We start from the raw sequence: 26,925 nt of genomic DNA, 5'->3' as shown, positions 1-26,925 counted from the left end.
GCACCTTGGATACAGGAGCGAAGGATGTCTGCTCAAATATTTTGGAAACGTATTACTTTTGCCTGTGGGACTTGAAGGCCGAAAACATGTTTTTGTGCATATGGGGATTATGCAAGATGGTCAGAATTCCTTTAATAAGGTAGTCCTTGACATACGACCATTGCTTTAGTGGCCGAAGTTACAATGGCACTGGGGGAAAAAATGACTATGGCTATTTTTCACATTTATGACGGTTGCAACATTGCTGTGCTCATGTGAGCAAAATTTGGGCCCTTGGCAACTGGGATGTACATTCTGATACATTCTTCTGGTTTGTATGTACCGTGTTTCCCCGAAAGTAAGGCCTACGCGAGGGGTAGGCAACCTTGGCTCTTTTATGACTCGTGGACTTCAACTCCCAGAATTCCTGAGCCAGCCATGCTGAGGGGAAAGGGAGAGGTTTCCAAGCTGAGCCATGCTGGCTCAGGAATTCTGGGAGTTGAAATCCATGAGTCATAAAAGGGCCATAGTTCCCTCATATTGGCTCAGGAATTCTGAGAGTTGAAGTCCGCAAGTCATGAAGGGGCCAGAGTTCCCCCATGCTGGCTGAGGAATTCTGGGAGTTGAAGTCCATGAGTCATAAAAGAGCCATAGTTTCCCCACGCTGGCTCAGGAATTCTGAGAGTTGAAGTCCACGAGTCATGAAGGGGCCATAGTTCCCCCATGCTGGCTGAGGAATTCTGGGAGTTGAAGTCCACGAGTCATAAAAGAGCCAAGGTTGCCCACCCCTGGCCTACACCAACAATAAGCCCTAGCTTGATTTTTGGGGGTGGGCCTAATAGAAGCCCTACCCTGAAAATAAGCCCTAGTTTTGGGGTGAAGCCGCACACCTAAAAATCAAGCGGGGGTGGGTGGTGTGTAGCTGCCCACCTGCCCTGCACCCACTTACCTTGCAGTCAGGCCTCTCCTCGCCGGCCCATTTCTTCTTCTGAGGTCTCTTTTGCAGCCAGGCCTGCATATCTCAGTCACGGGCCTTTCCCGAAGGCCTCTGCAACCGAGAACCAAGCTATGGGTTCAATCCGTACCTCGGTTCTGCAAGATCTCTGCAGCCGAGCACCGAGCTATGGATTGAATCCATAGCTCGGTACTTGGCTGTTTAGGCCTTCCGGAAAGGCCTGAACTGCAAAATGCAGGCCCAAATGCAGCCGCAGAGCTTTGGTCCCAGAAAAAGTGGACCAGTTGGGTGGCGCTGTTGGTGCCGGAGGTAAGGCCTACCCCCAAAGTAAGACCTGGTGCTTCTTTTGGAGGCAATAATAATAATGATAATAATAATGATAATAATAATAATAATACCTGCTCTTATTTTCAGGGAAACATGGTATGCAAGTATGCATGCATTTATGGCACATTATGGTACATTCTTCCTGTTTTCAGCAAAACTGCGGAATTGTTTTGCTGAACGACTGCTGTACAGATGGTCCTCGACGTAAAACAACGTTGATGGGAATGTTGTTGGCGATTCCTTGATTAAGTTTACTGTGGGGTTCCTGGTTGTTTTCTTGCAAATGTTTCTTTACCCAACTAGGTAACATCATCAGTGCTAGAAGTGCTAGTTTAGTCGAGCAATCCCCAGCTCAGACAACCGAAACACCAAACAACAGCCTAATCGAGGAATCACCAAGAACATTAGACCAACACTAGAAAAGGAAACAATTTCCCAGTCAAGGAATTGCCAAACAAGCTAACAGTAAACCACTGTTTATTTGTAGCTCAGTGTTGATGTGGTGGTTTCCTTGCAGACATTTCAAGACCCAACTAGGTAACATCATCAGTGCCAGAAGGGACTGAGGGCTGCTCTCTGGTTATAAACAAGTAGCTTGCTTGTAGAGAAGAATCCCCACTCCTTTCTACAATAGCACTGATGCTATTCTCTAGTTGGGTCAGGAAATATCTACAGGAAAACAACCAGGCTCAGAAAGCACCAAGAACAACAGCTTAGGCAACGAACCACCCAAATCACTCCCATTAACACTGCCAGGGCAAGCCACTAGTCCAGTGGTTCTCAACTTGTGAGTCGCGACCCCATTTGGGGTCGAACGACCATTTCACGGGGGTCGCCAAACAACGCAGTCCGCCATTTTTCCCCCCTTTTCCTTAGCTGTGCTACTCCCTTTTATTCTATTGGCTTTTGAAAGCCAATAGAATAGACTCTCTTGAATAGAGTCTAATTCTATTGGCTTTCAAAAGCCAATAGGAATTGTCCAGGCTGTCTCTGCCCTGCTGAGCCCGCCAAAAGTCCCAGTCTGCAAACGGGGCTGCAAGTTGTCTGCAGCAAAGGCGAGCTGTCTGGAAGCTTCCACCCCTCCCTGCTGAGCAACTACTAAACATGTAAGGAAAAGAGGGCCAGGGGTGGGAGGTGGGAGGCCGGCGAGCACAGGGAAGGTTGCTGGCACGCGTGGGGCCCGGCGGGTGCCTTACCTCCCTTGGGCTGGGCCAGCTGGTGGCCCAGCCGGTGGTCGGCCTGCGCTGTCTCTGCCGCTTGCCAGCTACGCCTCGGCCGGCGCAGGGGGCGGCACCACGCATGCGCGGCGCTCCCGGGCAGGGAAAGTCCTTGACTTACGACCGATTGGGTAGTCCTCAACTTACGACCGGTTGGGTAGTCCTCGACTTACGACCGGTTGGGTAGTCCTCGACTTACGACCAGTTGGGGTCGCGTCATTAAAAAGGTTGAGAACCACTGCACTAGTATATAAACAGAGAGCAAAGCCTCTTCCCTTCTAGCACTGATGATGTTACCTAGTTGGGCAATGAAACGTCTGCGAGAAAAGACTCAAATTCAGATGTCTATAGAGATTCTCAGTCATCCAGGTCAGGGTTGCCCCAAAGGTACTTTTTTAGGAGGCAACTGGACTTGCTTGTTTTTTCTTTGAAGACGTTTCGCTTCTCATACCAGAAGCTTCTTCAGCTCTGACTGGATGGAGGGGAAGGGAAGGATTTATACTCCTTGCAGACAGCTGATCATTTGCTTTCTTTTAGAGAGTCGTTGAGGCCACTTGCAGGTTTACCTGCATCCTCAGGGTCAAATGAGTGATCTATCTATCTCCAGTCTACAACACCATCCTTTCAGCAATTCCAAGAAGGCTCCACACCCATTTGCACCACTCAGGTGGCCCCGAGGACACAGACAAACCTCCAAGTGGTCTCAACGACTCACTAAAAGGAGGCAAATGTCCAGCTGTCTACAAGGAATATAAATATAAACAACATCATCCATCTCCAATCTACAACACAGTCCTTTCAGTAGTTCCAAGAAGGCTTCACACCCATTTGCAGCATTCAGGGTGATCCAGAGGACACAGATAAACCTCCAAGTGGCCTCAACGACTCGCTAAAAGGAGGCAAATGACCAGCTGTCTACAAGGAATATAAATATAAACGGCATCATCCATCTCTAGTCTACAACACAATCAGTAGTTCCAAGAAGGCTTCACACCCATTTGCAGCACTCAGGGTGATCCAGAGGACACAGAAAAACCTCCAAGTGGTCTCAACAACTTGCTAAAAGGATGCAAATGACCAGTTTTTCTGCAAGGAGTATAAATCCTTCCCTTCTCCCACCACCCGGTCAGAGCTGAAGAAGCTTCTTGGAATGAGAAGCGAAACGTCTTCAGAGAAAAATGAGAAAATCCAGTTGTCTTCTAAAAAAAAAAACACCTTTGGGATTCTTAAGTTCAGAAAGCATCCAGAACCCCGTTATTTTCTTCACCAGCTTTTGAGACGATTCAGAACGTCGCCTGACCACCATCTGATTTTCTTCACGGCACAGGAATTACCAAAATATCTTCGTGGCTACCATAAGTGCAGCCGGGAAGAAGTCCTACAGCTTGGAGCCCTGATCTATAGGGTGAAATTTGAAGATGACAAATCCTCTTTTCCTAATATTCCGAAACTTCTCAAGGACCTGGTGCCCGAACCTCTCATTCGACAGCTGTCCCCGGATGATTGGAAGAGAGTAAGTTTGCTCCGGCAATTGTCTACTTCCATCTCTGTTTCTGTCTATCTGTCTTCAGGTAGTCCTTGACTTACGACAGTTCATTTAGTGACCGTTTCAAGTTACAACGGCACTGGGAAAAAAAGAAACTTATGACCGTTCTTCACACTTACGACCATTTCAACATCCCCAGGGTCATGTGACCGAAATTCAGACACTGGGCAACTGACTCATATTTGTGACGGTCGCAGTGTCCCAGGGTCACGTGATCCCCTTTTGCGACCTTCTGACAATGGGGAAAGCCCGACTCACTTAAACAGCCGTGTGACTAGCTTGACAGCTGCAGGGATTTGCTTAAGAACGATGGCAGGAAAAGTCGTAAAACGGGGCAAAACTCGTTTAACAAATGTCTCACCTTGCAGCATAAATTTTGGCCTCCATTGTAAGTCAAGGACTACCTGTATTGTATCTGTAGTAAGACCACACTTGGAACATATTGCATCCAGTTTTGGTCACCACAATGTATAAAAGATGTTGAGACTCTGGAAAGAGTGCAGAGAAGAGCAACAAAGATGATCAGGGGCCTGGAGGCAAAAATATATGAATAATGGTTGCAGGAATTGGATAGGTCTAGAAAAAAAAGGACATGGGGAGACATGATAGCAGTGTTCCGATGATGATGATGATGATGATGATGATGTTGGAAGGGACGTTGGAGGTCATCTAGTCCAACCCTCTGCTCAGGCAGGAAACCCTGTAGGATTTCAGACAAATGCCTGTCCAGTCTCTTCTTAAAAACTTCCAGTGTTGGAGCATTCACCACTTCTGGAGGCAGGTTGTTCCACTGGTTAATTGTTCTCACTGTCAGGAAATTTCTCCTCAGTTCTAAGTTGCTTCTCTCTTTGGCTAGTTTCCATCCGTTGCTTCTTGTCCTGCCTTCAGGCGCTTTGGAGAATAGCTTGACTCCCTCTTCTTTGGGGCATCCCCTGAGATACTGGAACGTGACTATCCTGTCCCCCCTCGTCCTTCTCTTCATTAAAGTTGTTGTTGTTAATTGCGAAGTCATGTCTGACCCATCGCGACCCCATGGACAACATTCCTCCAGGTCTTCCTGTCCTCTACCATCTTCTGGAGTCCATTTAAGTTCACACCTACTACTTCAGGGACTCCATCCAGCCATCTCATTCTCTGTCATCCCTTTCTTCTCTTGCCCTCCATCTTTCCCAGCATTAGGCCCTTCTCCAGTGAGTCTTTCCTTCTCATTAGGTGGCTAAAGTATTTGAGTTTCAACTTCAGGATCTACTTCATTAAAGTAGACATACCCAATTCCAGCAACTATTCCTTATATGAGGAACGGTTTTGAGGGGTTCCAACCAAGATGAGGGGTTCAAACTATTTTCCAAAAGGCGAGACAAGAAACAGCGGATGGAAACTAACCAAGGAAAGAAGCAACCTAGAACTAAGGAGACATTTCCCAGTGGTGAGAGCAACCAATCAATGGAACCTGCCTTCAGAAGTTGTGGGTGCTCCATCACTGGAGGCTTTTAAACAGAGACTGGACAGCCACTGGTCTGAAATGGCATAGCTTGAGCATGGGGTTGGACTAGAAGACCTCCAAGGTCCCTTCCAACTTTATCATTCTATGTTCTATGTCTTCTCCCCCAATGTATATCCTTGATCCTTGTCTACAGAAAGGGACAAGAAAGAAATCTAGTGGTGTTTGACTCAGTGGCTCCGTGGGTCACAAAGGTCAAGAGAGTGGGCCTTGACCATGAGATCAAAGCCAAACGTGACTTGCTGAACTACACAAACCATTTATTCCATTCTTTCTAGTTTGGGCAAAGTTTTGTCCGTTTTCCGAACATCCCAGCGAGAATCCTCCTAAGCCTGCACCCAAACCAGATTTACCAGACCTATGAGGCCAGTTCGTGCATTCGGTATTCTTAAGATAGGGGGACATCCGGTGTGATAGATTGTGACGCTTGTGACTCTGCTCTCTCTTGCAGTCCATCGTGGCGTACTTCAATAAGCATGCGGGCAAAACGAGGGAAGAGGCGAAGCTGGCGTTCCTCAAGATTGTCTTCCGGTGGCCCACGTTTGGCTCGGCTTTCTTCGAAGTGAAGGTGAGGACGGGCCCCATCTTGGAATGAGCTCAAGATGTGGGGAAGGAGTCCGGTTGTTTGGTGGACTACCTTGAAGAGCAGGTGCTGGGGTCAGGAGAACAGAATAGAAAATATGGAATGGAATGGAGTGGAGTGGAGTGGAACGGAACGGAACAGAACATAGAATGGAATGGAACATAGAATAGAATAGAATAGAATAGAATAGAATAGAATAGAATAGAATAGAATAGAATAGAATAGAATAGAATAGAATAGAATAGAATGCAGAATGGAACGGAATGGAATAGAATGGAATGGAATGGAATAGACACAGAATAGAATGGAATGGAATGGAATGGAACGGAACGGAATGGAATACAATGGAATGGAATAGAACGCAGAATAGAATAGAATGGAATGGAATGGAATGGAACGGAACGGAATAGAATGGAATGGAATGGGATGGAATAGAACGCAGAATGGAATGGAATGGAATAGAACGCAGAATAGAATGGAATGGAATGGAATGGAACGGAATGGAATGGAATGGAACGGAACGCAGAATAGAATAGAATAGAATAGAATAGAATAGAATAGAATAGAATAGAATAGAATAGAATTACAGAATAGAAATACAGAACAGACTAGACTAGACTAGAATAGAATATAATAGAATTGAACAGACTAGAATAGAATAGAACAGAACAGAACAGAACAGAACAGAATAGAATAGAGCTGGAAGAGATCTGGGAGGTCATCTAGTCCAACCCCCTACTCAAGCAGGAGAGCCTATACCATCTTAGACAAGTGGCTGTCCCGTCTCTTCTTAAAAACCTCCAGTGATGGAGCAGCAAATATCCCCCTTGTTTCCAGGGACCCCACTCGGAGAGGAGAGCTGTGGGGGTGACACCTCTCATGGACCCCTAAACCAGTCTTTCTCTCAACCTTAGTGACTTTAAAACAGGGGGATTTGAAATCCCTGAATTTCCCAGCCGTAGAAGAGAGCTGTGGTGGCAACAATCCTGCTCACTAATTTGCAACTTCACTTTCCCAGCCGACTAACACACCTCCGCCTTCCTTTCTCCACAGCAAACCACTGACCCAAATTATCCAGAACTGCTCCTGGTCGCCATCAACAAACACGGCGTCAGCCTCATTGACCGTAAAAGCAAGGTGGGTCTTTTCAGTTGATTGCTTTGTAGTCTCTTTTTAAAAAAAACCTCCAATAATGAAGCACCCACGATTTCTGGTAGCAAGCTGTCCCACTGGTTAATTGTCCTCACTGTTAGGAAGTTTCTCCTCCATTCTAGGTTGCGTCTCTCCTTGATTAGTTCTCACCCGTTGTTTCTCGTCTTGCCTTCTGGTGCTTTGGAAAATTAATTGACTCCCTCTTCTTTGGGGCAGCCCCTCAGATACTGGAACGCTGCTATCATGTCTCCCCTATTTCTCCTTTTCTCTAGACTAGCCAAACCCAAATCCTGCAACCGTTCTTCATTGGTTTTTGTCTCCAGGCCTTTAATCATCTTAGTTGCTCTTCTCTGCACTTTTTCCAAAGTCTCAACATCTTTTTTGTCATGTGGTGACCAAAACTGGATGCAATATTCCAGGGGTGGCCTTACTAAGGCTTTATAAAGCGGTGCTAATACCTCACATGATCTTGATTCTGTGCCTCTGTTTATACAACCAAGGATTGTGATTGATTGATTGATTATGCCTTAGCAGGGTGTTACTCAGTGTATCTGTGTGAGCAAGGAGAAGGAAGCTTTAAATATAGGTAGTCCTCGACTTACAACAGTTCATGTAGTGACCATTCAAAGTTACAACGGCACTGAAAAAAGGGATTTATGACTTTTTCACAGTTATGACCTTTACAGCATCCCCATAATCAGGTGATCAAAATTCAGAGGCTCGGTAACTGGATAGTACTTATGACAGTTGCAGTGTCCCTGGGTCACGTGATCTCCTTTTGCACCCGTCATACAAGTGAAGTCCAAGGGGAAGCCAGCTACACTTAACAACTGTGCTAGTGACGTAACATCTGCAGTGATTAACTTAACAGTGACGAAGGAGGTCATAAAGTGGGGCGCAACTGCCTGGCTTAGCAAAGGGAATCGCGATAGCAACAGAACGTAGACTTATATACCGCTTCACACTGCTTTCCAACACTGGAAGGATTGCCTGGAAGACCTTCAAATCCTGTACAGGTAATCCTCGTTTTACGACCACAATTTCTGTTGCTAAGTGAAAAATTTGCTAACTGAGCTTTGCCCCATTCTTACGACTTTTCTCGCTGCATCTGTTAAGCGAATCGCTGCAGTCGTTAAATTACATGATCATTAAGCGAAGCCGGCTTCTCCCCCCCCCCCCCCGTGGACTTTGCTTGTCAAATGGTCACAAAAGGGGATCACGCGAGCCCCGGGGACGTTGCGACCGTCATAACTGCGAGTCCGTTTGCAAGAATACCACTGTAAGTCACGTGACCGTGCCATGGTCGTAAGTGTGAAAAACAGTCCTCGGTCACTTTTTCAGTGCCGTTGTGACTTTGAACGGTGGCTAACGGAACGGTTGTAAGTCGAGGACAAGCTGTAGGTGGGGACCGTAGTCTGGGAGAACTGAAGACGACAGACGGGTGACGGGCTCGCTCAAAGGCGCGTAACGTGTCTTCTCCGTGTCTCCAGGACATCCTCATCACCCATCCCTTCACCAAGATCTCCAACTGGAGCAGCGGCAACACCTATTTCCATATCACCATCGGCAATTTGGTGCGAGGGAGCAAGTTGCTGTGCGAGACGTCGCTGGTAAGGAGAAAACGTGGCCGGGCAGAGGAGGATGGCAGACGGGAAGCGGGGAAAGAAATGGCCGGGCATCTCCCTGGAGATGCTCGGTCTTCCCGGGTTCATGGTTGGTGTCCCAAGGATGCTCTTCCAAAGGCAACTGGATTTTGTTGTTGTTGTTGTTTTTCCTTGACAACGTTTCTCTTCTCGTCCAAGAAACATCTGTCAGCAATGGGTCTCCTGATTGGGCAGAGGGTTGGACTAGATGACCTCCAAGGTCCCTTCCAGCTCTGCTATTCTATTCTGTCCTATTCTGTCCTATCCTATCCTATTTTACTCCATATTTTCAATTCTATTCTATTTCTATTCTATTCTATTCTATTCTATTCTATTCTATTCTATTCTATTCTATTCTAATTTCTATTCTATTCTGTATTTTTATTATAATCTATATTCCTATCCTATCCTATCCTGTCCTGTCCTATCCTATCCTCTGATCTGTTCTTTTCTGTCCTATCCTATGTTCTGTTCTGTTCTGTTGTTCTGTTCTGTTCTATTCCAGATTTTCTATTCTAGTCTTGTCTAGTCTAGTCTAGTCTCTATTCCATATTTTCTATTCTACTCTACTCTTCTCTATTATATTCTATTAATTTCTATTCTATTCTGTATTTTTAGTATAATCTATATTCCTTTCCTTTCCTGCGCTGTCCTACCCTGCCCCGTCGTATCCTCTATTCTGTTCTGTTCTGTTCTGTTCTATTCTATCCTATTCCATATTTTCTATTCTATTCTACTCTACTCTATTATATTCTATTAATTTCTATTTTATTCTGTATTTTTATTATAATCTATATTCCTTTCCTTTCCTGCCCTGTCCTGTCCTATCTTCTATTCTATTCTATTCTATTCTATTCTATTCTATTCTATTCTATTCTATTCTATTCTATTCTATTCTATATCCCATATCCCATATCCCATCCTTCTATTCTATTCTATTCTGTTCTGTTCTATTCTGTTCTATTCTATTTTTCTTCCGTTCTGAAAAGCACCCTTGGGACCCCCCCCCCAAAAAAGGCTGGCTCTCCCACCAACAAAAATGCAACTTACAACCATTTGTTTAGTGACCGTTTGAAATGACAACAGCATTGAAAAAAGTGACTTAGGACCGTTTTTTCACCCTTACGACCGTCGCAGCCTCCCCACGGTCCCGTGATCAAAATTCAGACACTTGGGCAACTGACTCCTATTTATGACGCTTGCAGTCTGCTGGGAGGGTGTGTGTCACGCGATCCCCTTCTGACAAGCAAAGCCAGCGGGGGGAACCCAGATTCACTTAACGACTGCGTGACTAACTCACTTAACAACGGGGGAGGGGCAAGAAAGCTCGCAAAACGGATCAGAATTCACCTCAGAGGCGTCTCCCTCAGCCACAGAAATTTGGGCAACCAAATATATATTTTAAGTACTATGTTATTTCCTCTATTCTGTTATTACTGCTTTCTTCTATTCTCTTTTATTTTTTATTTTATTTTATTTTTTTATTTTATTTTTCTTCATTCTTTCTCTTTTCCCCTCTTTTTTTTTTACCAATATATTTAAAACTTAAGAAACATAAAAATGTGAGATGGCTTATATGGAAAAAACAGAACCAAGTTTGTCAATGTAAATGAAACTAATTGTCACCAGTAAAAATTACTTAAAATTTGGTGGGAGAAATAAACTAAAATAAGGACTGTAAAGGATTGATGATAGGGCAGTTTAAATGAATGGAAAGAAAAGGATGCATTAATATGATGATTATTTTTAACCAACAAGACAAAACAGAACAAAGCAAAACATAACACACATACACACACAATATATACTCCTCCTTTTTTTTTTTTACAGCAATTACGTAACGGTAATCTAATATTTACATTTCCCCCTTATTCTTCTTTAAATATTTGTCCTTATAGCCCCATTATTTCTTATTTACATTTTTCTTCCTTCATGTTCTACTTCTTACTAAGAATAATTCATATTATTATTATACATTATTATACTCATATTTTCACTTTTGACCTTTCCATATTTATTCTCCTCTATTATTTCTAGTCTCCAACCAGACATACCACTTGTTCCATGTTATATAGTACTCTGTGTCTTCCTTTTGTTTTATCTCTTTTGTTAATTTGTCCATCTCAGCACAGTCCAGGATTTTTCTTATTACTTCTTCCTCTGATGGTATATTCTCATTTTTCCAGCACTGTGCATATGCTATTCTTGCCGCCGTTATTATGTGTAAAATTAAGTATCATATTTCTTTACTATATTTTCTATTTAAAATACCCAACAAAAAGATCTCTGGTTTCCAGTCTACAGGTTGGTCTATTATTTCTTGGATCCATTTTCTTATTGTAGACCAGTATTTTTTTTGCAACTGGGCATGTCCACCATAGATGATAATATGTTCCATGTACTTTTTTACATTTCCAACATGTTGGCGAATTATTCTGGAACATCTTGGCAAGCTTTGCAGGTGGAAGATGCCATCTGTAAAACATTTTCAACTGGTTTTCCTTGAATGCCACTGACATAGTCAATTTTATATTTATTTCCCATATTTTTTCCCATTTCTCCAATTCTATATTATATCCGAACTTTTTTGCCCATCTAATCTGTTTTGTCTTGTTGGTTAAAAATAAAAATTTAAAAAAAAATATGATGATTATTTTTTAGGAATATTGGAAAAAATATATACCAAATTGTCACTTCTTGAAACAATAAGAATTATATTAACGTAACATTTGCAAAAAAAAAAAAAAAAGGATGTTTCAGGGAAAGAGGAAAGTAAGCAAAATTAATATATGAAATACAGACTATAGAAATTAATTGTTAAGGATTGTTTTTACAAATGTAATCCAGACATCACACTGTTTGCCAACTATTGCGACTTATGTTTGTGCAAAAAAAATTAATAAAAAATATAGAAACTAAAAAAAAAAAAAGACATTTGGGCAACCCGTTTGTCTACCTGGATGCTTGGGCAAAACCCCGGCGTCCATTTTACGCTCCTTTTTCCCTTCTCTTTCCTGCCAGGGCTACAAGATGGACGACCTGCTGACCTCCTACATCAGCCAGATGCTGACGGCCATGAGCAAGCAAAGGGGCGCAAAAGGGAGCAAGTGAACGGAGACCACCCACCGGCCGTCCCTCTGCCAGCTGAGGACAGTGGGCCACCCTTGCAGCTGGGGGAGAGCCTTTGCCACCCACGTGTGGAAAATGAGCCGGTCGCCTTCCGAAAACCTGTCGGATTTTGAGGACTCCGAGCGCACCTCCACTTCCAGCGAGGATGACTACCTGTGAGGCAGACAGAAAAACAAAAACCCAAAACAAAACACCTCCCTTTCTTTCCCAGCACTATTTTTTCTTCTCGCTTCTGGGACGTGGTACCGGGCTGAGGAGGAAAAAAATAAATAAATCTGCTTTTTATGGCCTGTGGAGAAGGGTCCTCGGACTTCCAGAAGCGGTGAATGCTCCAACACTGGAAGTTTTTAAGAAGAGACTGGACAGCCATTTGTCCGAAACGGTGTAGGGTTTCCTGCCTGAGCAGGGGGCTGGACTAGATGACCCCACAAGGTCCCTTCGAACTTGATTATTATTATTGAGGAGAGAAGCAACCTAGAACTAAGAAGAAATTTCCTGATCGTTAGAACAATTAATCAGTGGAACAACAGAACTTGTGAATGCTCCCATCACTGGAAGCGTTTAAGAAGAGACTGGACAACCATTTGTCTGAAATGGCGTAAGGTTTCCTGCCTGAACAGGGGGTTGGACTAGATGACCTCTGAGGTCCCTTCCGACTCTCTTGTTCTGTTATTCTGAACGACTTGCCTCCGGAAGTTGTGAATGCTCCATCACTAGGAGGGTTTTTAAGAAGAGACTGGACAACCATTTGTCTGGAGTGGTATAGGGTTTACTACCTGAGCAGGGGGGGGTTGGACTAGATGACCTCCAAGGTCTCGTCCAACTGTTTTATTCTAATTTCTATCTTTTTGCAAACGGGGCTTCAAGAAAGCAGTTTAGGAAGCCGAGAAATCGGATAATTCCGATAAGAATCTACCTTGGGGTTTGCTTGCCGATTTGTTTTTCTTGAGGGAAGAAATCAAGTAATCATTGAAAGAATGGGTTTTATTGGGAAAAAAAGAAAGCATCGGAAAGACCGGAAAAAAATGATGTTTTTCAAGAAAAGAAAAAGAGAAGGAAGGAAAATGTTGATGGGCAAACGGAGAGCGGAGATTTTCAATGTGCAATAAGTGAACTGATCAAAGAGGATTTGGTTGTTTTATAAGGTCTCCTGCCTGAGCAGGGGGGGTTGGACTAGATGACCTCCAAAGTCCCTTCCAACTCTGTTATTCTGTTTTTCTCTGTCTTTATTTATCAGGGCAAGGTGACTTTTCAAAATTGACCTTAAGTGAGACCACTTTGGGTCAGATTGCTGATAGATCTGCCTCTTTTTTTTTTTTTTGAGGAAATTAAGTTAAAAAAATATATACCCTGTTTCTAGGGGGTGGAGAATGAAGGAAATTTTTGACATTGCATTGGAAAGCTTGAATTGAAGAATGACGCCGGATAACAAGTTTTATTTATATATATATATATATATATATATATATATATATATATATATATATATATATATATATATATATATATGGTTGGTTGGTTTGTTCCAGGTACAGTCTAGGATTGAGCTGACCCATTATTCTAAAGTTAGAATACTCCTTCTTGAAGCCGCTGTTCCTCTCTTGTGTTCCAATTAAATATTACTGGAGGAATTCTCCTGAATTCCTTTAATTTTGAACGTGCAATAAATAAGCAAAGAAATTTGTCTGATTTGAATTTCCTGATATGTACCTGGTGAGTTTTAGGAGGATTGGGAGATGAGACATATCTATCTATCTATCTATCTATCTATCTATCTATCTATCTATCTATCTATCTATCCATCCATCCATCCATCTATCTATCTGTATATATCTGTATCTATATCTATATATCACTATCTCTATCTGTCTGTCTGTCTGTCTGTCTATCTATCTATCTATCTATCTATCTATCTGTTTTCTGAGGTTTTCGCAGGTGTTTGTATGTAGGTCTTTGGTTATTCGGGTTTTCTCCCACGTAAAATTGGAAGTGTCTTGGCGACGTTTCGACGAAGTCCCATTCGTCATCTTCAGGCTGGTGTTTTCGGCTTCGTGCTTCTAGGAGCAATGTGTTTTCGGCTTTGTGCTCCTAGAAGCACGAAGCCGAAAACACCAACCTGAAGATGACGAATGGGACTTCGTCGAAACGTCGCCAAGACACTTCCAATTTTATGCAGGAGAAAACCCGAATAACCAAAGACCTGCATATATATATATATATATGTATGTATCTATGTATCTATCTATCTATCCATCCATCCATCCATCCATCCATCCATCCATCCATCCATCCATCCATCTATCTATCTATCTATCTATCTATCTATCTATCTATCTATCTATCTATTTTTACCTTGAATGTGCACCCTGTCAGCCCAAATATGGGAGAAAGAAATCTTCTTTCTTTTTCTTTTCTTTTCTTTTCTTTTCTATCTATCTATCTATCTATCTATCTATCTATCTATCTATCTCGGTCAAAAAAATCAGTTAAACCACAGTACAGATATTCCTCAAGTTACAACTATTTGTTTAACGATTGCTTGAAGTTACAGTGGCCCTGTAAAAAGCGATTTATGATCGGTCCTTGCGCTTACGACCGTTGCCACATCCCTACGATAAAATTTGGGGGGCTTGGCAACCAGTATGCATTTACAATCGTTGCAGCATCCTGGAGTCAGGGGATCAATATTTCTGATTTTTTCCCATCTGGTTTCTGACAAGCAAAGTCACCGGGGGGGGGGGAGCCAGACTCGCTTAAGGGCTGTGCGATTCACTTAACAATGGCGCTGATGGCCCTTAAACATTTGTGGCAAAAAAAGACCTAAAATCGGGCACGGCTCATGAGTTCCCTGCCTTGCTTAGTAACGAAAATTCTGATCCTGACTGTGGTCATAAGCCGAAGACTACCTATCTAGGCGTGGTTATATAGGACAAGATTACAATATGACAGAGAGGAATGTATAAATTTCTCCTTTTTGATTGACAGCCCACTGGAGGAGGGAAGTGACGGCGAGGGTCCACTTCAAATTTAAAAGCTGAATTGATTTTACAGGTAGTCCTTGACTTACGACCCAAAATTTCATTGCTAAGCAAGACAGATGTTGAGTGAGTTTCGCCCCATTTTACAACTACAGTTGTTAAGTTAGCAACACGTTGTTAAGCGAATCTGGCTTCCCCCATTGATTTTGCTCTTCAGAAGGTCGCAAAAGGGGATCACATGATCCCCCTGGGGACACTGCGACCGTCAAAAACACGAGTCAGAGTTTTGATCGTGTGACCCTGGGGATGCCTCAGTGTGAGAAACGGTCATTTTTTTTCAGTGCCGTCGTATCTTCGAACCGTCACTAAACGAGCGGCTGTAAATCGAGGACTGCCTGTATTTCCACCACCTTCCCGGTGCAACGAAGACAAAATACATCCAGAGGAAAGTATTTGTGTTGTTTAAAAAAAAAAACGATCCATGAAGTTTCCTTCTTTATTAGAAAAAATAAAAATAAAAATAGAGGGTCCGGTTTCATTATGCAGCGTGTTCGTTTCACCTTAATTTCTCTGGAAGGACAAAGCAGAATAATTGTCCTGCGACGGATTCTCCCATTTTAATGGCGTGGTGATTCTCTCGGACATCAGGTATTCCCAACCAGCATCTTCGGCAACTCTGAAAATATACAAGGATGCTAGTCCTTAGTGTGGGCGTTAATCCAGGCTGAGCTACTGAGAGGAAAAAGGCAGCAGCTCCGTTCTATCTTAGATTAATTACACGTGTCTCAATCTTTGCAACTTTAAAATGGGTGGACTTCAACTCCCAGAATTCCCCAGCCAGCTGGGAATTCTGGGAGTTGAAGTCCACCCATCTTAAAATTATTGAGACTTAGAAATACTCATTACAATATTTTCAGCTCTAATGTGTTTCACTCCCAATTGTTACCATTAAAAGACCAGGTCCCAAAAAAACCAGAACCCCAGTTATATATTGGTAGTCTTCAAACTTATGATGACTCATTTAGTGACCGTTCAGTTACAAAGGCACTGAAAAAAAGGGACTTGTGACCAGTTTTTCACACTTACGACCATTGCAGCATCCCCACAATCGGAAAATGGAGGTTTGGCAACTGACTCCTATTTATGACGGTTGCGGTGGCTCGGGGTCACGTGATCCCCTTCTGATAAGCAAAGTCAATGGGGAAGCCGGATTTACTGAACAGCTGTGTGAGTAACTGAACAACTTAACAGATGTGGCAAGAAAGGTCGTAAAACGGGGCAAAGGCCACTTAACAACTGCCTTTCTTAGCTCGACCTGTGGTTGTAAGTCAAGGATTATTACATCTACTGATAAGGATAGGGGCCTTGGGCTCAATCGTGAAACATCTGGAGCATCCCTTGAACGGCATCGGCATTGACAGGATCCTCATCCATCAATTGTGAAAAGGCAGCTTGACTTGGAACGGCTGAAATCCTGCAACAAGACTAGGGGTCGGCAACCTTAAACACTCAAAGAGCCACTTGAACCCATTTCCCACAGAAAAGAAAACACTGGGAGCCGCTTGATTGAAGAGTTTAATTAAAAAGAAATAGAGGCTGCTATGCATGAGTTCTCTCTCTCTCTCTCTCTCTCTCTCTCTCTCTCTCTCTCTCTCTCCCTCCCTCCCTCTCCCTCTCTTTCTCTTCCTCCCTTCCCCCCCTCTCTCTCTCCGATCTTCTGCTCACCTGGCTAGCTGGCCTGATGCTGTTCTCCAACAAGCTGACACACATTCTTATTGGGCTGGCTCTCTTCTGCCCTTGGTATGCCAGTCCTCTTCCCTCACTCAGTGTGTGTGTGTGTGTGTGTGAGAGAGAGAGAGAGGGAGAGAGAGAGGGAAAGAGAGAGAGAGAGCTGCTGCTTTCTGCTGCTTCCTGCGGAGAGGCAGCAAAGGCAGGAGCCCCGCCCAATAAGCTTGTCAGCTTGTCGGAGAATAGCGTGAGGCCACTCTCTTTTTTACACACACACACACACACACACACAGAGAGAGAGAGAGAGAGAGGGAGAGAGAGGGAGAGAGAGAGAGAGAGGAAGCGCAAGTGCCTCTTTCTGTCTCTCTCTCTCTCTCTCTCTGCAAATGGCAGAGGAGGACTCTGGAGCCGCAGGAGAAGGCTGAAAGAGCCACATGCGGCTCTGGAGCCGTGGGTTGCCGACCCGTGAACAAGACCATCAAACATCCATATCCCAAATCCCTGGGACGAACTCAGTAGAGGGATTAAAAATATCAAATTAGATCTAGATATCTCACTGACTATGCAATGAATCACTATTAACCACCCCCCCCCATCCCAAAGCTGAACAGGTAGCCCTCGACTTAAACCGTTCATTTGAAGTTACAATGGCACTGGGAAAAGTCACTTGACCGTTTTTCACACGGCCTTTGCGACATCCCCACAGTCACATGATCAAAATTCGTGAAGCCTTGGTGAATAACCTAACCGGGGAGTTGTCTTTTTTTGGTGATCTTTTTAATTTTAATTTAATTGGGTGATCTGGAGTCTCCCTCCTAGGAGTTATCCATTTGCAAAGATGTGATGGACGGGGTGAGTTGCCATTTTTGCGATGGGTGACAGGCAGAGCCTTTAGTGTTCTCATGTATTTGTGACGGTTGCGGGGTCCTGGGCTCATGTGATTCCCCCCTTTTGCGACCTGCTGACAATGGGGAAGCCAGATTCGCTTAACAACCAGGTTACTAATTTAACAACCGCAGTGATTCGTTTAGCAATGGTGGCCTGAAAGGACGTAAAGTGGGGGCAAGGCTCACTTCACCACTATCCTGCTTAGCAGGCGGACGTTTTGGGCCCGATTGTGGATGTATGTTGAGGACTCCTTGTACAGCAACACGCGCAACACTGATGCCTTACCATTGGATGTGAGTTCCAACATTTTCAGGTGCGATTCTGTTTCTGTGGCCGGGGCCTAAATGATTTTTAAAAAGGTATTATTCAATAAGAGAGTAGACTAGAAAAGAGGCTACATTAGACAATATTCTGTTCTATGCTCTTGATGGAGAATTCTTTTGGATGCCTAATGTGTCCAGATGAACGGTTGCCAGAATTGGATTTGTCTGGTTTAAAGAAAAAAAGGACCAGGGCTGACATGATAGCAGTCTTCCAGTATCTCAAGGGTTCCCACAAAGAAGAGGGAGTCAAGCTAGTCTCCAAAGCACCCGAAGGCAGGACAAGAAGCAACGGATGGAAACTCATCAAGGAGAGAAGCAACCTGGAACTAAGGAGAAATTTCCTGACAGTGAGGACAATTAATCAGTGGAATGACCTGCCTCCAGAAGCGGTGAATGCTCCAACACTGGAAGTTTTTAAGAAGAGACTGGACAGCCATTTGTCTGAAATGGTAGAGGGTTTCCTGCCTGAGCAGGGGGTTGGACTAGATCAGGGCTTTTCAACCTTTTCACCCATTGTACCACTTTTAGGATATGGCACTATCCGAGTACCACCAGTTGCCTAACAAGGTGTCAAAAACTTGATGACCAAAAAAAAAAAAAAAGGAAAAAAGTGATAAAGTACAGGTAGTCCTCGACTTATAACAGTTTGCTTAGTGACTGTTTGAAGTTATAACGGCACTGAAAAAAGTGCCCCCCAAGCCACAGACAAGCAAGACACCTGCCTGCCCGCCCGGTGGCGTTCTTCCTCCTGTCCAAGGTTTTCATTTTTGTGAGCATTTCTGTTGAGGATTGACAGTGGGGGTGGGGTGGGGGGTGTTTGGTTTTTATTCCCCCCGTCTGCTGGGTGGTTGCAGCAGGTTTTGGTCACTTCACATGACCCTAGGACACTGTGACCATCATAAATATGAATCAGTTGCCAAGCATCTGAATGTAAATCACAAGACCCTGGAGATGCTGCAACATTCCAGCTGATCGATGCTTCTTCTGGGCTCAGCAGAAGCACCAGGATCAGCACCGAGATCCAGCTGGAGCCTGGCGCTGATCCTGGTGCTTCCGCTGAGCCCTGACAGTCCCGAAGAAGCGCTGATCCTGGCGCTTCCACTGAGCCCTGACAGCCCTGCAGCTCCAGCCGTCTCTCGCTCAGGCTTGTGCGGTGCTGCCACCGGTTCAGCTCATTCCCCTCCCCTGCTACCACTTTTCTAGGATGGTCACGTACCACCTGCCAGGTGCTAATGTACCACAGGTGGTACCTGTACCACTGGTTGAAAAGCCCTGGACTAGATGACCTCCAAGGTCCCTTCCAATTCTGTCATTCCATTATTCAGATTGAATTCTTGGAATCTCTAATTGAAAGGATCACAAACTGGTGATGGGGATGTCTGTTATGGGAGAACATCTAACGGGGAATGGGGGGGGGACTTCAGCCCAAGGGCCTTCCTGTCTGGACCAGCACAGAGAAAATCCCAAAGAAAAACAGACTCACCGCTTTGCACCCCATCCACAGCGTTTTTCCGACCTGCCCGTTGCAACTTCTTTTTCCTTTTCCACCTGAAAAGAAAGATTTGCACCGCTTACCTCACCTGCCATCCTCACGGGGGACATGGGACAACTCGCTGCGGGACAATTTAACAATTCTATTTAATGCTTTAAAATAAAATAAAAAAATACGTTAATTTTTTGCCCGTCACGTATCCTTTGGTCCCTGCTTTTGCATCCTTTCTTTAAAAACTCCGTTCTGCCATTTCTTTCATATTAGTGTAATTTTTGTCTTGCAGCGAGTTGGCCATGGTGAATTGTCATAGAGCGCGCGCGCACGCACACACACACACACACACACACACAGTGTGCAACCTTGAGAAAAATAAAACAAACAAACAAAAATCTCCTAAACATTCACGACAAAACGTTTGCAAGCAGGATTGGAAATTCTCCATGGAAATGCGCAGGGATTTGCCCAAATTGCAAATTCTCTAATTTTTTGTTGCCCGGGCCCAGAACGGACTTCCGGAAACAGCACACACACAGAGAACCGGTGGTTCACATATTTGAATCCCACCACTGGATGGATGGATGGATGGATGGATGGATGGATGGATGGATGGATGGATGGATGGATGGATGGATGGACGGGTAGATAGATAGATAGATAGATAGATAGATAGATAGATAGATAGATAGACAGACAGACAGACAGACAGATAGATAGATTGATGCAGTGGTGGGATTCAGCAGGTTCGCATCACTTTGGCAGAACCGGTAGCTAATTTTTTGTTGGCCAGGCTCAGAACGGACCTCCGGAAGCGGCATCCACACAGAGAACCGGTTGTTCACCTATTTGAATCCCACCACTGGATAGAGATAGATAGATAGATAGATAGATAGATAGATAGATAGATAGATAGATAGATAGATAGATAGATAGATAGATAGATAGACAGACAGACAAACAGACAGAGGTGACAGTGACAGATAGATGATAGATAGATAGATAGATAGATAGATAGATAGATAGATAGATAGATAGATAGATAGATAGATAGGCAAGCAGGCAGGCAGGCAGGCAGACAGACAGACAGACAGACAGATAGATAGATGCAGTGGTGGGATTCAGCAGGTTCGCATCGCATCACTTTGGCAGAACCAGTAGCTAATTTTTTGTTGCCCAGGCTCAGAACGGACTTCCGGAAGCGGCATCCACACAGAGAACTGGTGGTTCGCCTATTTGAATTCCACCACTGTGTAAAACTGAATGTGAAAAAAGAGTTTGCTATCTCTGAACGGGACGGGTGGGGGGAAAGAGGTGAAAGGAACAAATATGACACAAAGCTGAGGTGAAGGACCGCCCCCTCTGTCCAAACTTCAACAAGGAGGCATCTTGGCGTTTACCAGTGGGCCAGAAAGACGAGGGGGATGAAGAAGAGGGCCAGCAGGTCTGTGGTGACCCAGATGGTTTTGTATTTCTGCGGCGTCTGTAAGAGAAGAGCAAACAAGAAGGGGGGTTGGCTTGCAAGGCGGAATGGGGGTGTCGATGCAGGCAGTCCTCCACTTATGGCCAACTGCATTGATTCACAGTGATTTGTCTGAAATGGTATAGGGCAGCGGTAGGCAACCTTGGCCCCTTCATGACTTGTGGACTTCAACTCCCAGAATTCCTGAGCCAGTGTGGCTCAGCTTGGAAATCTGTCCCTTTCCCCTCAGCACGGCTGGCTGAGGAATTCTGGGAGTTGAAGTCCCCAAGTCATGAAGGGGCCACAGTTTCCCCCATGCTGGCTCAGGAATTCTGGGAGTTGAAGTCTGCAAGTCATAAAAGAGCCAAGGTTGCCTAGCCCTGGTATATAGGGTTTCCTGCCTGAGCAGGGGGTTGAGATGACCTCCAAGTTCCCTTCCAACTCTGTTTATTCTATTCTATTCTATTCTATTCTATTCTATTCTATTCTATTCTATTCTATTCTATTCCATCTTCTATTCTATTCTATTCTATTCTATTCTATTCTATTCTATTCTATTCTATTCCATCTTCTGTTCTGTTCTGTTCTATTCTATTCTATTCCATCTTCTCTTCTCGTCTATTCTATTCTATTCTATTCTATTCTATTCTATTCTATTCTATTCTATTCTATTCTATTCTATTCCATCTTCTGTTCTGTTCTGTTCTGTTCTATGCTATTCTATTCTATTCTATTCTATTCTATTCCATCTTCTCTTCTCGTCTCTTCTATTCTATTCTATTCTATTCTATTACCTCTTCTGTTCTATTCTATTCCATCTTCTGTTCTATTCTATTCTATGCTATGCTATGCTATGCTATGCTATGCTATTATTATTATTATTTAACACCTTTGGCAAGTAAGGTGGTAAAACGGGACGAAACTCGCTTGATAGCTCTCTCATTTAGCAACAGATATTTTGGGCGCAATTGTGCTTGTACCTAAAGGACTAGCTGTACCATTCCAGACAAGTGGCTGCCCAGTCTCCCATCCCAATATCAATAAAATCAGAGAATAACAGAGCTGGAAGGGACCTGGGAGGTCTTCTAGTCCAGCTACTCCTGCTGTTCAAGCAGGAGACCCCACGCCATTTCAGACAAATGGTTGTCAAGTCTCTTCTTATAAACCTCCAGTGATGGAGAATCCACAACTTCTGGAGGCAGGTGGTTCCACTGGTTAATTGTCCTCACTGTTGGGAAGTTTCTCCTCAATTCCAGGTTGCTTCTCTCCTGGATTAGTTCCCATCCGTTGTTTCTTGTCCTGCTCTCTGGTGCTTTGGAAAATAAGTTGACCCCCTCCTCTTTGTGGCAGCCCCTCAAATACTGGAATACTGTTATCATGCCCCCCCCCCGGTCCTTCTTGGCTCTAGCAATGCCCAATTCATGCAACCCTTCTTGATATGCTTTCGTCCCCAGGCCTTTAATCCTCTTGGTTGCTCTTCTCTGCACTTCCAATGATGGAGCACCCTCAACTTCTGGAGGAAAGAAATTCCACTGATTAACATTGTTCTGTCAGGAAATTCCTCCTTAGTTCTAGGTTGCTTCTCTCCTTGATTCGCTTCCACGCGCTGGAGGACCCTTCAACTTACCAAGAAGAAGAACGGTTGGCTAACGTTGCCCAGAACGTGCACGGCGTCGGTGGTGACTGATTCAGCTCCGTAACACCAGGCCAAGGAGTAAAGCCACGGCTCGCTCACCACCCAGAGGTTGGTGGTGATGTTGGCTTTTGCATATTTCCTTTAAAAAAAAAAGACGAAACGAAACATCGTGAGATCCTCTTTAGAAGATGACTCACGACGACGCGCCAAGGTTGGCCCTAAAAGTCTGCCTGAGAAATCAAGCAGAGATTTACCGGAGAGGTCTTTACCGAATATCGACTGTAGCCAACCGTCGGTAGTCCAGATTGAGTTTTCCGATATTCGACTTTTGGAGATGTTCAATGGTCTGGGCGGAGGACGATATATGTTGGAATCCAGTGCGCAAGAACTGAACGTAACCCCGGCTTCGACTGTCCAACCAGAGGACCTGTGTTTCACAGAAGAGCAGCATTTGAGGGAAGGAAGGGAGGAAGGAAGGAAGGAAGGAAGGAAGGAAGGAAGGAAGGAAGGAGAGGTAAAATAAGGAGAAGGTGGAGAAGGACAAAGGGAGGAGGAAGAGGAAAAAGAGAAGGATGAAAGGAGGAGGAGGAGGGAGGAGAGAGAAACGGAGAGGTAGAAGAAAGAGGAGGAAGAGAAGGAAGGAGGAGAAGGAGAGGAGAGGTAAAATAAGGAGAAGGTGTGGAGAAGGACAAAGGGAGGAGGAAGAGGAGGAGGAAAAAGAGAAGGATGAAAGGAAGAGGAGGGAAGAGAGAGAGATGGAGAGGTAGAAGAAGGAGAAGGAAGAGGAGGAGGAAGAGAAGGAGGAGAAGGAGAGGAAGAATAAGGAAAGGAGGAGGAGAAAGGAAGAAGAAAGGAGGAGAAAGACAAGGAGAAAGAGAAGGATGAAAGGAGTGAGGAAAGAGGGACGAGGGAGAGGTAGAAGAAGGAGGAGAGGAAGAGGAAGAAGAAGGAGGAGGACGAGGAGGAGGAGGAAGAGGAAGAAGATTATTAGCTGGACTTTATGACCAATAGCTTTCTCCACATTCATCTCTTTTATTTTAAAACATTCTTCCTTGCCTTTCATTCCCAAACTGTGCACAAAAGCCCTTCTTTCTTTTCCTTTTTTATTAAAAAGTTTTTTTATTTGTAATACAATTAAAACAAAAATGGACAAGCGTGACATTCCAGAGTAAGTATTCCTAACAGTTTGTTTCTCGTGGTAGAAAAACATAATACATCATTCTTAACCTCTATATAAGCCTCATCCTTCTATGTAATACAATTAAATATACAATTATATGTATACAGTTATATATATATTTCAATCCTATCATTAACTTGAGATCTGAGCAGTTCTTCTTAATTCATACCAACGGTAAAATTTGTCCCAGATTTCGAAGTATTTGAGTTCTGTCTTGTCGTTCATAATCATTGTAAGCCTGTCCATCTCAGCACATGAAAGGATTTTATACAGGATCTCTTCTTCCGTTGGAATTCCTTTATTCCTCCAATTTTGAGCAAAAACCAGTCTGGAAGCCGTTAGAATGTGTAACATTAAATAAAGTACGCCTTTGTCATACTTTTGCGTGGTTATACCTAATAGGAAAAGTTCTGAAACCCCCTTCTTTCTTAAGGTGGCACTAGTCTCCAGGAATTCACCTAGCATCCTCAGGGGGAGTCAGAAAAGTCAAGCTGGCACCCCCAACTCCATCCCTTTTGACTTGGGCCATTGAGCACAGGCCACTGTGACCGTCATCTTAACTTTCTCTACCCACTTCCCACAGATCCCTTCTGTCTGCACCTGTCCCAAGATGGCGGTGGGAATTAAAGGACCAGAGAAAGGCTTGTGTAATCCCCAAAGAGCACCTTTCGGACAGCAATGTTTAAAGAAGGAGAATCCTTAGGTGGGATTGCAAAGAAGAAGGAAGAGGAGGAGGAGGAGGAGGAGGAGGAGGAGGAGGAGGAGGAGGAGGAGGAGGAGGAGATGATGATGAAGAAGATGATGAAGAAGATCATGATGATGAAGAAGAAGAGGAGGAGGAGGAGGAGAAGAAGAAGAGGAGGAGGAGGAGGAAGGAAGATGAAGATGAAGAAGATGATGAAGAAGATCATGATGATGAAGAAGAAGAAGAAGAAGAAGAAGAAGAAGAAGAAGAAGAAGAAGAAGAAGAAGAAGAAGAAGAAGAAGAAGAAGAAGAAGAAGAAGAAGAAGAAGAAGAAGAAGATGTAGAACTCTCCTACCAAATGGGGTTTAATCTTAGATTCTTTCTGGAGCACTTCTAAAGTTCTGGAGATCCAGCTGTTCCTGTAAGGATGAAACCTCGGAGGGCGATACAGATCAAAGATGACCAATTTGTTGGCTTTGTCCGCGAGGGTCAAAAATTCACTCAGTTTGAAAATCGTCTGATTCTTTGCCAGTTCTTCTTCTTCAGCCGAGACGGGAGGCATATGATAGAAGGGTTTGTTCTAGGTTGAAAGAAAAAAAAATACACAATAATTGGGCCTATTCTTTTTTATTTATTATTTATTTATTTTTAAAAAGAATTCCATTTCCTTTGTTGCTCTTTGTATAAATTCTTTCTCCTTCCATTATATATTCAAGATGGAGAGTATTTAATATTTATTTGTTACGTATATGTAGGGGTGTGGGTCTATACATATGTTGTATATAGTATGTTTTAGGTGTGTGTCATGTATGTGTTTCACTTTGAGAGCGGGCAACTAAATTTCATTTTTGATGTGTGCCATTGTGCCCATATTAAAAAAAATGTCAATAAAGGTTATCTTATCTTATCTAGTAAAGAAAAAACATCCCTTCAAAATGTGTGGGATACGGCATGGGTAGGCAACCTTGGCTCTTTTATGACTCGTGGACTTCAACTCCCAGAATTCCTGAGCCAGCATGTGGGAACTATGGTCCCTTCATGACTCGTGGACTTCAACTCCCAGAATTCCTGAGCCAGCATGGGGGAACTATGGCCCCCTCATGACCTGTAGACTTCAACTCCCAGAATTCCTCTGCCAGCATGGGGAAAACTATGGTCCCTTCTTGACTTGTGGACTTCAACTCCCAGAATTCCTCAGCCAGCATGGCTCAGCTTTCCCTTTCCCTTCAGCATGACTGGCTCAGGAATTCTGGGAGTTGAAGTCCACAAGTCATAAAAGAGCCAAGGTTGCCTACCCCTGGGCTAAAGCATACTTCAGAGGGTTGGCTATAACTTACAAGGCGAAAAAGAATAAAGAAAAAACAACAACAATTAAAACTACAGGAAGAACTTAAGAAATTAGAATCAGAACTACAAATAGACCCACAAAAGAAAATACTTTTTTTTTTAAAAAAAGCCTATTGCCAACAATTCTCGACTTGCAAGCATTTGTTTAGTGACTATTTGAAACTACAGTGGCGTTGGAAAAAGTGACCGGTTTATGACCATTTCAGCATTCCTGTGGTGACGTGATCCAAATTTGGATGCTTGGCAACTGACTCATGTTTATGACGGTCGCAGTGGCCCGGGGTCATGGGATCCCCTTTTGCTACCTTCTGACAAGGCAAAGTCAATGGGGAAGCCAGAGTCACTTAGCCACTGTGTTACTAACTGCATTGATTGGTGTAACAATTGTGGCAGGTGTTGGAATTCATTGCTGGAATGTATTTTTGCACAACAACTACAGTAGTGTTCAGCCAGTAGATGGCAGTGCTTACAAGTTTGGATCTATGGTATCTGTACAGTACTCTATGTTCTTTTGTTCTAAGTAGAGTTTCCTGTTTCTTGTTACAGTTAAACAGTTAAGCAGTAAAGCACATGGTGACTGTGTGGTCATTTACCTTCTTTTAGAATTTAGAGAGTCATTGAGGCCACTTGGGAGTTTATCTGTGTGCTCAGGGTCACCTGAGTGATGCAAATGGGCATGGAGCCTTCTTGGAACTGCTTTCAGTACAGCCATTTGCACTACTCAGGTGACTCTGAGGACACAGATAAATTCCTAAGTGGCCTCAACGACTCCCTCAAAGAAGGTAAATGACCGCACAGTCACCATGTGCTTTACTGCTTACAGATAAACCTACGGTTGATTTCCTGATCGGCTCCACTTTCTCGGGTTGACATCAGCCTTGCTGGTTTTCCCATCTTTCCCTTTCTCTTCTGGGATCACAAGGGATCCCCTCGAGAGCCTTGATCATTCCTGGCCTTCTCCTTCCCAAGAATCCTACCTCAAAAAACCACTTCCCCGCATTCAGCTTCTCCAAGATATTCCAGGTTAAGTAAGCCGGGTCTTCGTTCCTCAAATGAGGAAAGAGGTGGTGGACGTTGGTGGTCCTTTTTAAGGAGTGGTCGTGCATAAGGAAAGGCACCCCATCGTAGCTGTTGCAAAACAAAAGCAACGTCAGGACGGATGGGTCCTCCGGAGGTTTGC

General features: G+C 43.9%; 2 protein-coding genes across 9 annotated transcripts in view; one reads left to right on the top strand and one right to left on the bottom strand.

The window, feature by feature from the left end:
• The window catches only part of MYO7A (myosin VIIA), a 129,224-nt gene extending 116,761 nt beyond the window's left edge, over nucleotides 1–12,463 (top strand). For all 8 annotated transcript variants that reach the window (XM_039369805.1, XM_039369803.1, XM_039369804.1 and 5 more), the window contains 5 exons: nucleotides 3,806–3,991; nucleotides 5,977–6,093; nucleotides 7,162–7,245; nucleotides 8,751–8,870; nucleotides 11,925–12,463. In XM_039369805.1, the coding sequence (XP_039225739.1) occupies nucleotides 3,806–3,991; nucleotides 5,977–6,093; nucleotides 7,162–7,245; nucleotides 8,751–8,870; nucleotides 11,925–12,014 (597 nt within the window). In that variant the 3' untranslated portion in view covers nucleotides 12,015–12,463. The remainder of the gene's footprint in view (nucleotides 1–3,805; nucleotides 3,992–5,976; nucleotides 6,094–7,161; nucleotides 7,246–8,750; nucleotides 8,871–11,924) is intronic.
• A 2,882-nt stretch (nucleotides 12,464–15,345) lies between these two features.
• GDPD4 (glycerophosphodiester phosphodiesterase domain containing 4) overlaps nucleotides 15,346–26,925 on the bottom strand; it is a gene marked incomplete at its 5' end in the record, with an annotated part of 13,172 nt that continues 1,592 nt past the window's right edge. The window contains 8 exons of the mRNA XM_039369795.1: nucleotides 15,346–15,686; nucleotides 17,912–17,966; nucleotides 19,433–19,497; nucleotides 20,836–20,918; nucleotides 22,525–22,672; nucleotides 22,803–22,960; nucleotides 24,754–24,978; nucleotides 26,723–26,873. Coding sequence (XP_039225729.1) covers nucleotide 15,686; nucleotides 17,912–17,966; nucleotides 19,433–19,497; nucleotides 20,836–20,918; nucleotides 22,525–22,672; nucleotides 22,803–22,960; nucleotides 24,754–24,978; nucleotides 26,723–26,873 — 886 coding nt within the window. The remainder of the gene's footprint in view (nucleotides 15,687–17,911; nucleotides 17,967–19,432; nucleotides 19,498–20,835; nucleotides 20,919–22,524; nucleotides 22,673–22,802; nucleotides 22,961–24,753; nucleotides 24,979–26,722; nucleotides 26,874–26,925) is intronic.

The sequence above is a fragment of the Crotalus tigris genome, unplaced genomic scaffold (genome assembly GCF_016545835.1).
Source record: "Crotalus tigris isolate CLP2741 ecotype Arizona unplaced genomic scaffold, ASM1654583v1 scf7180000021252.422678, whole genome shotgun sequence".
Classification (NCBI taxonomy): Eukaryota; Metazoa; Chordata; class Lepidosauria; order Squamata; family Viperidae; genus Crotalus; species Crotalus tigris.
This window is presented reverse-complemented; position numbering and strand designations above follow the sequence as displayed.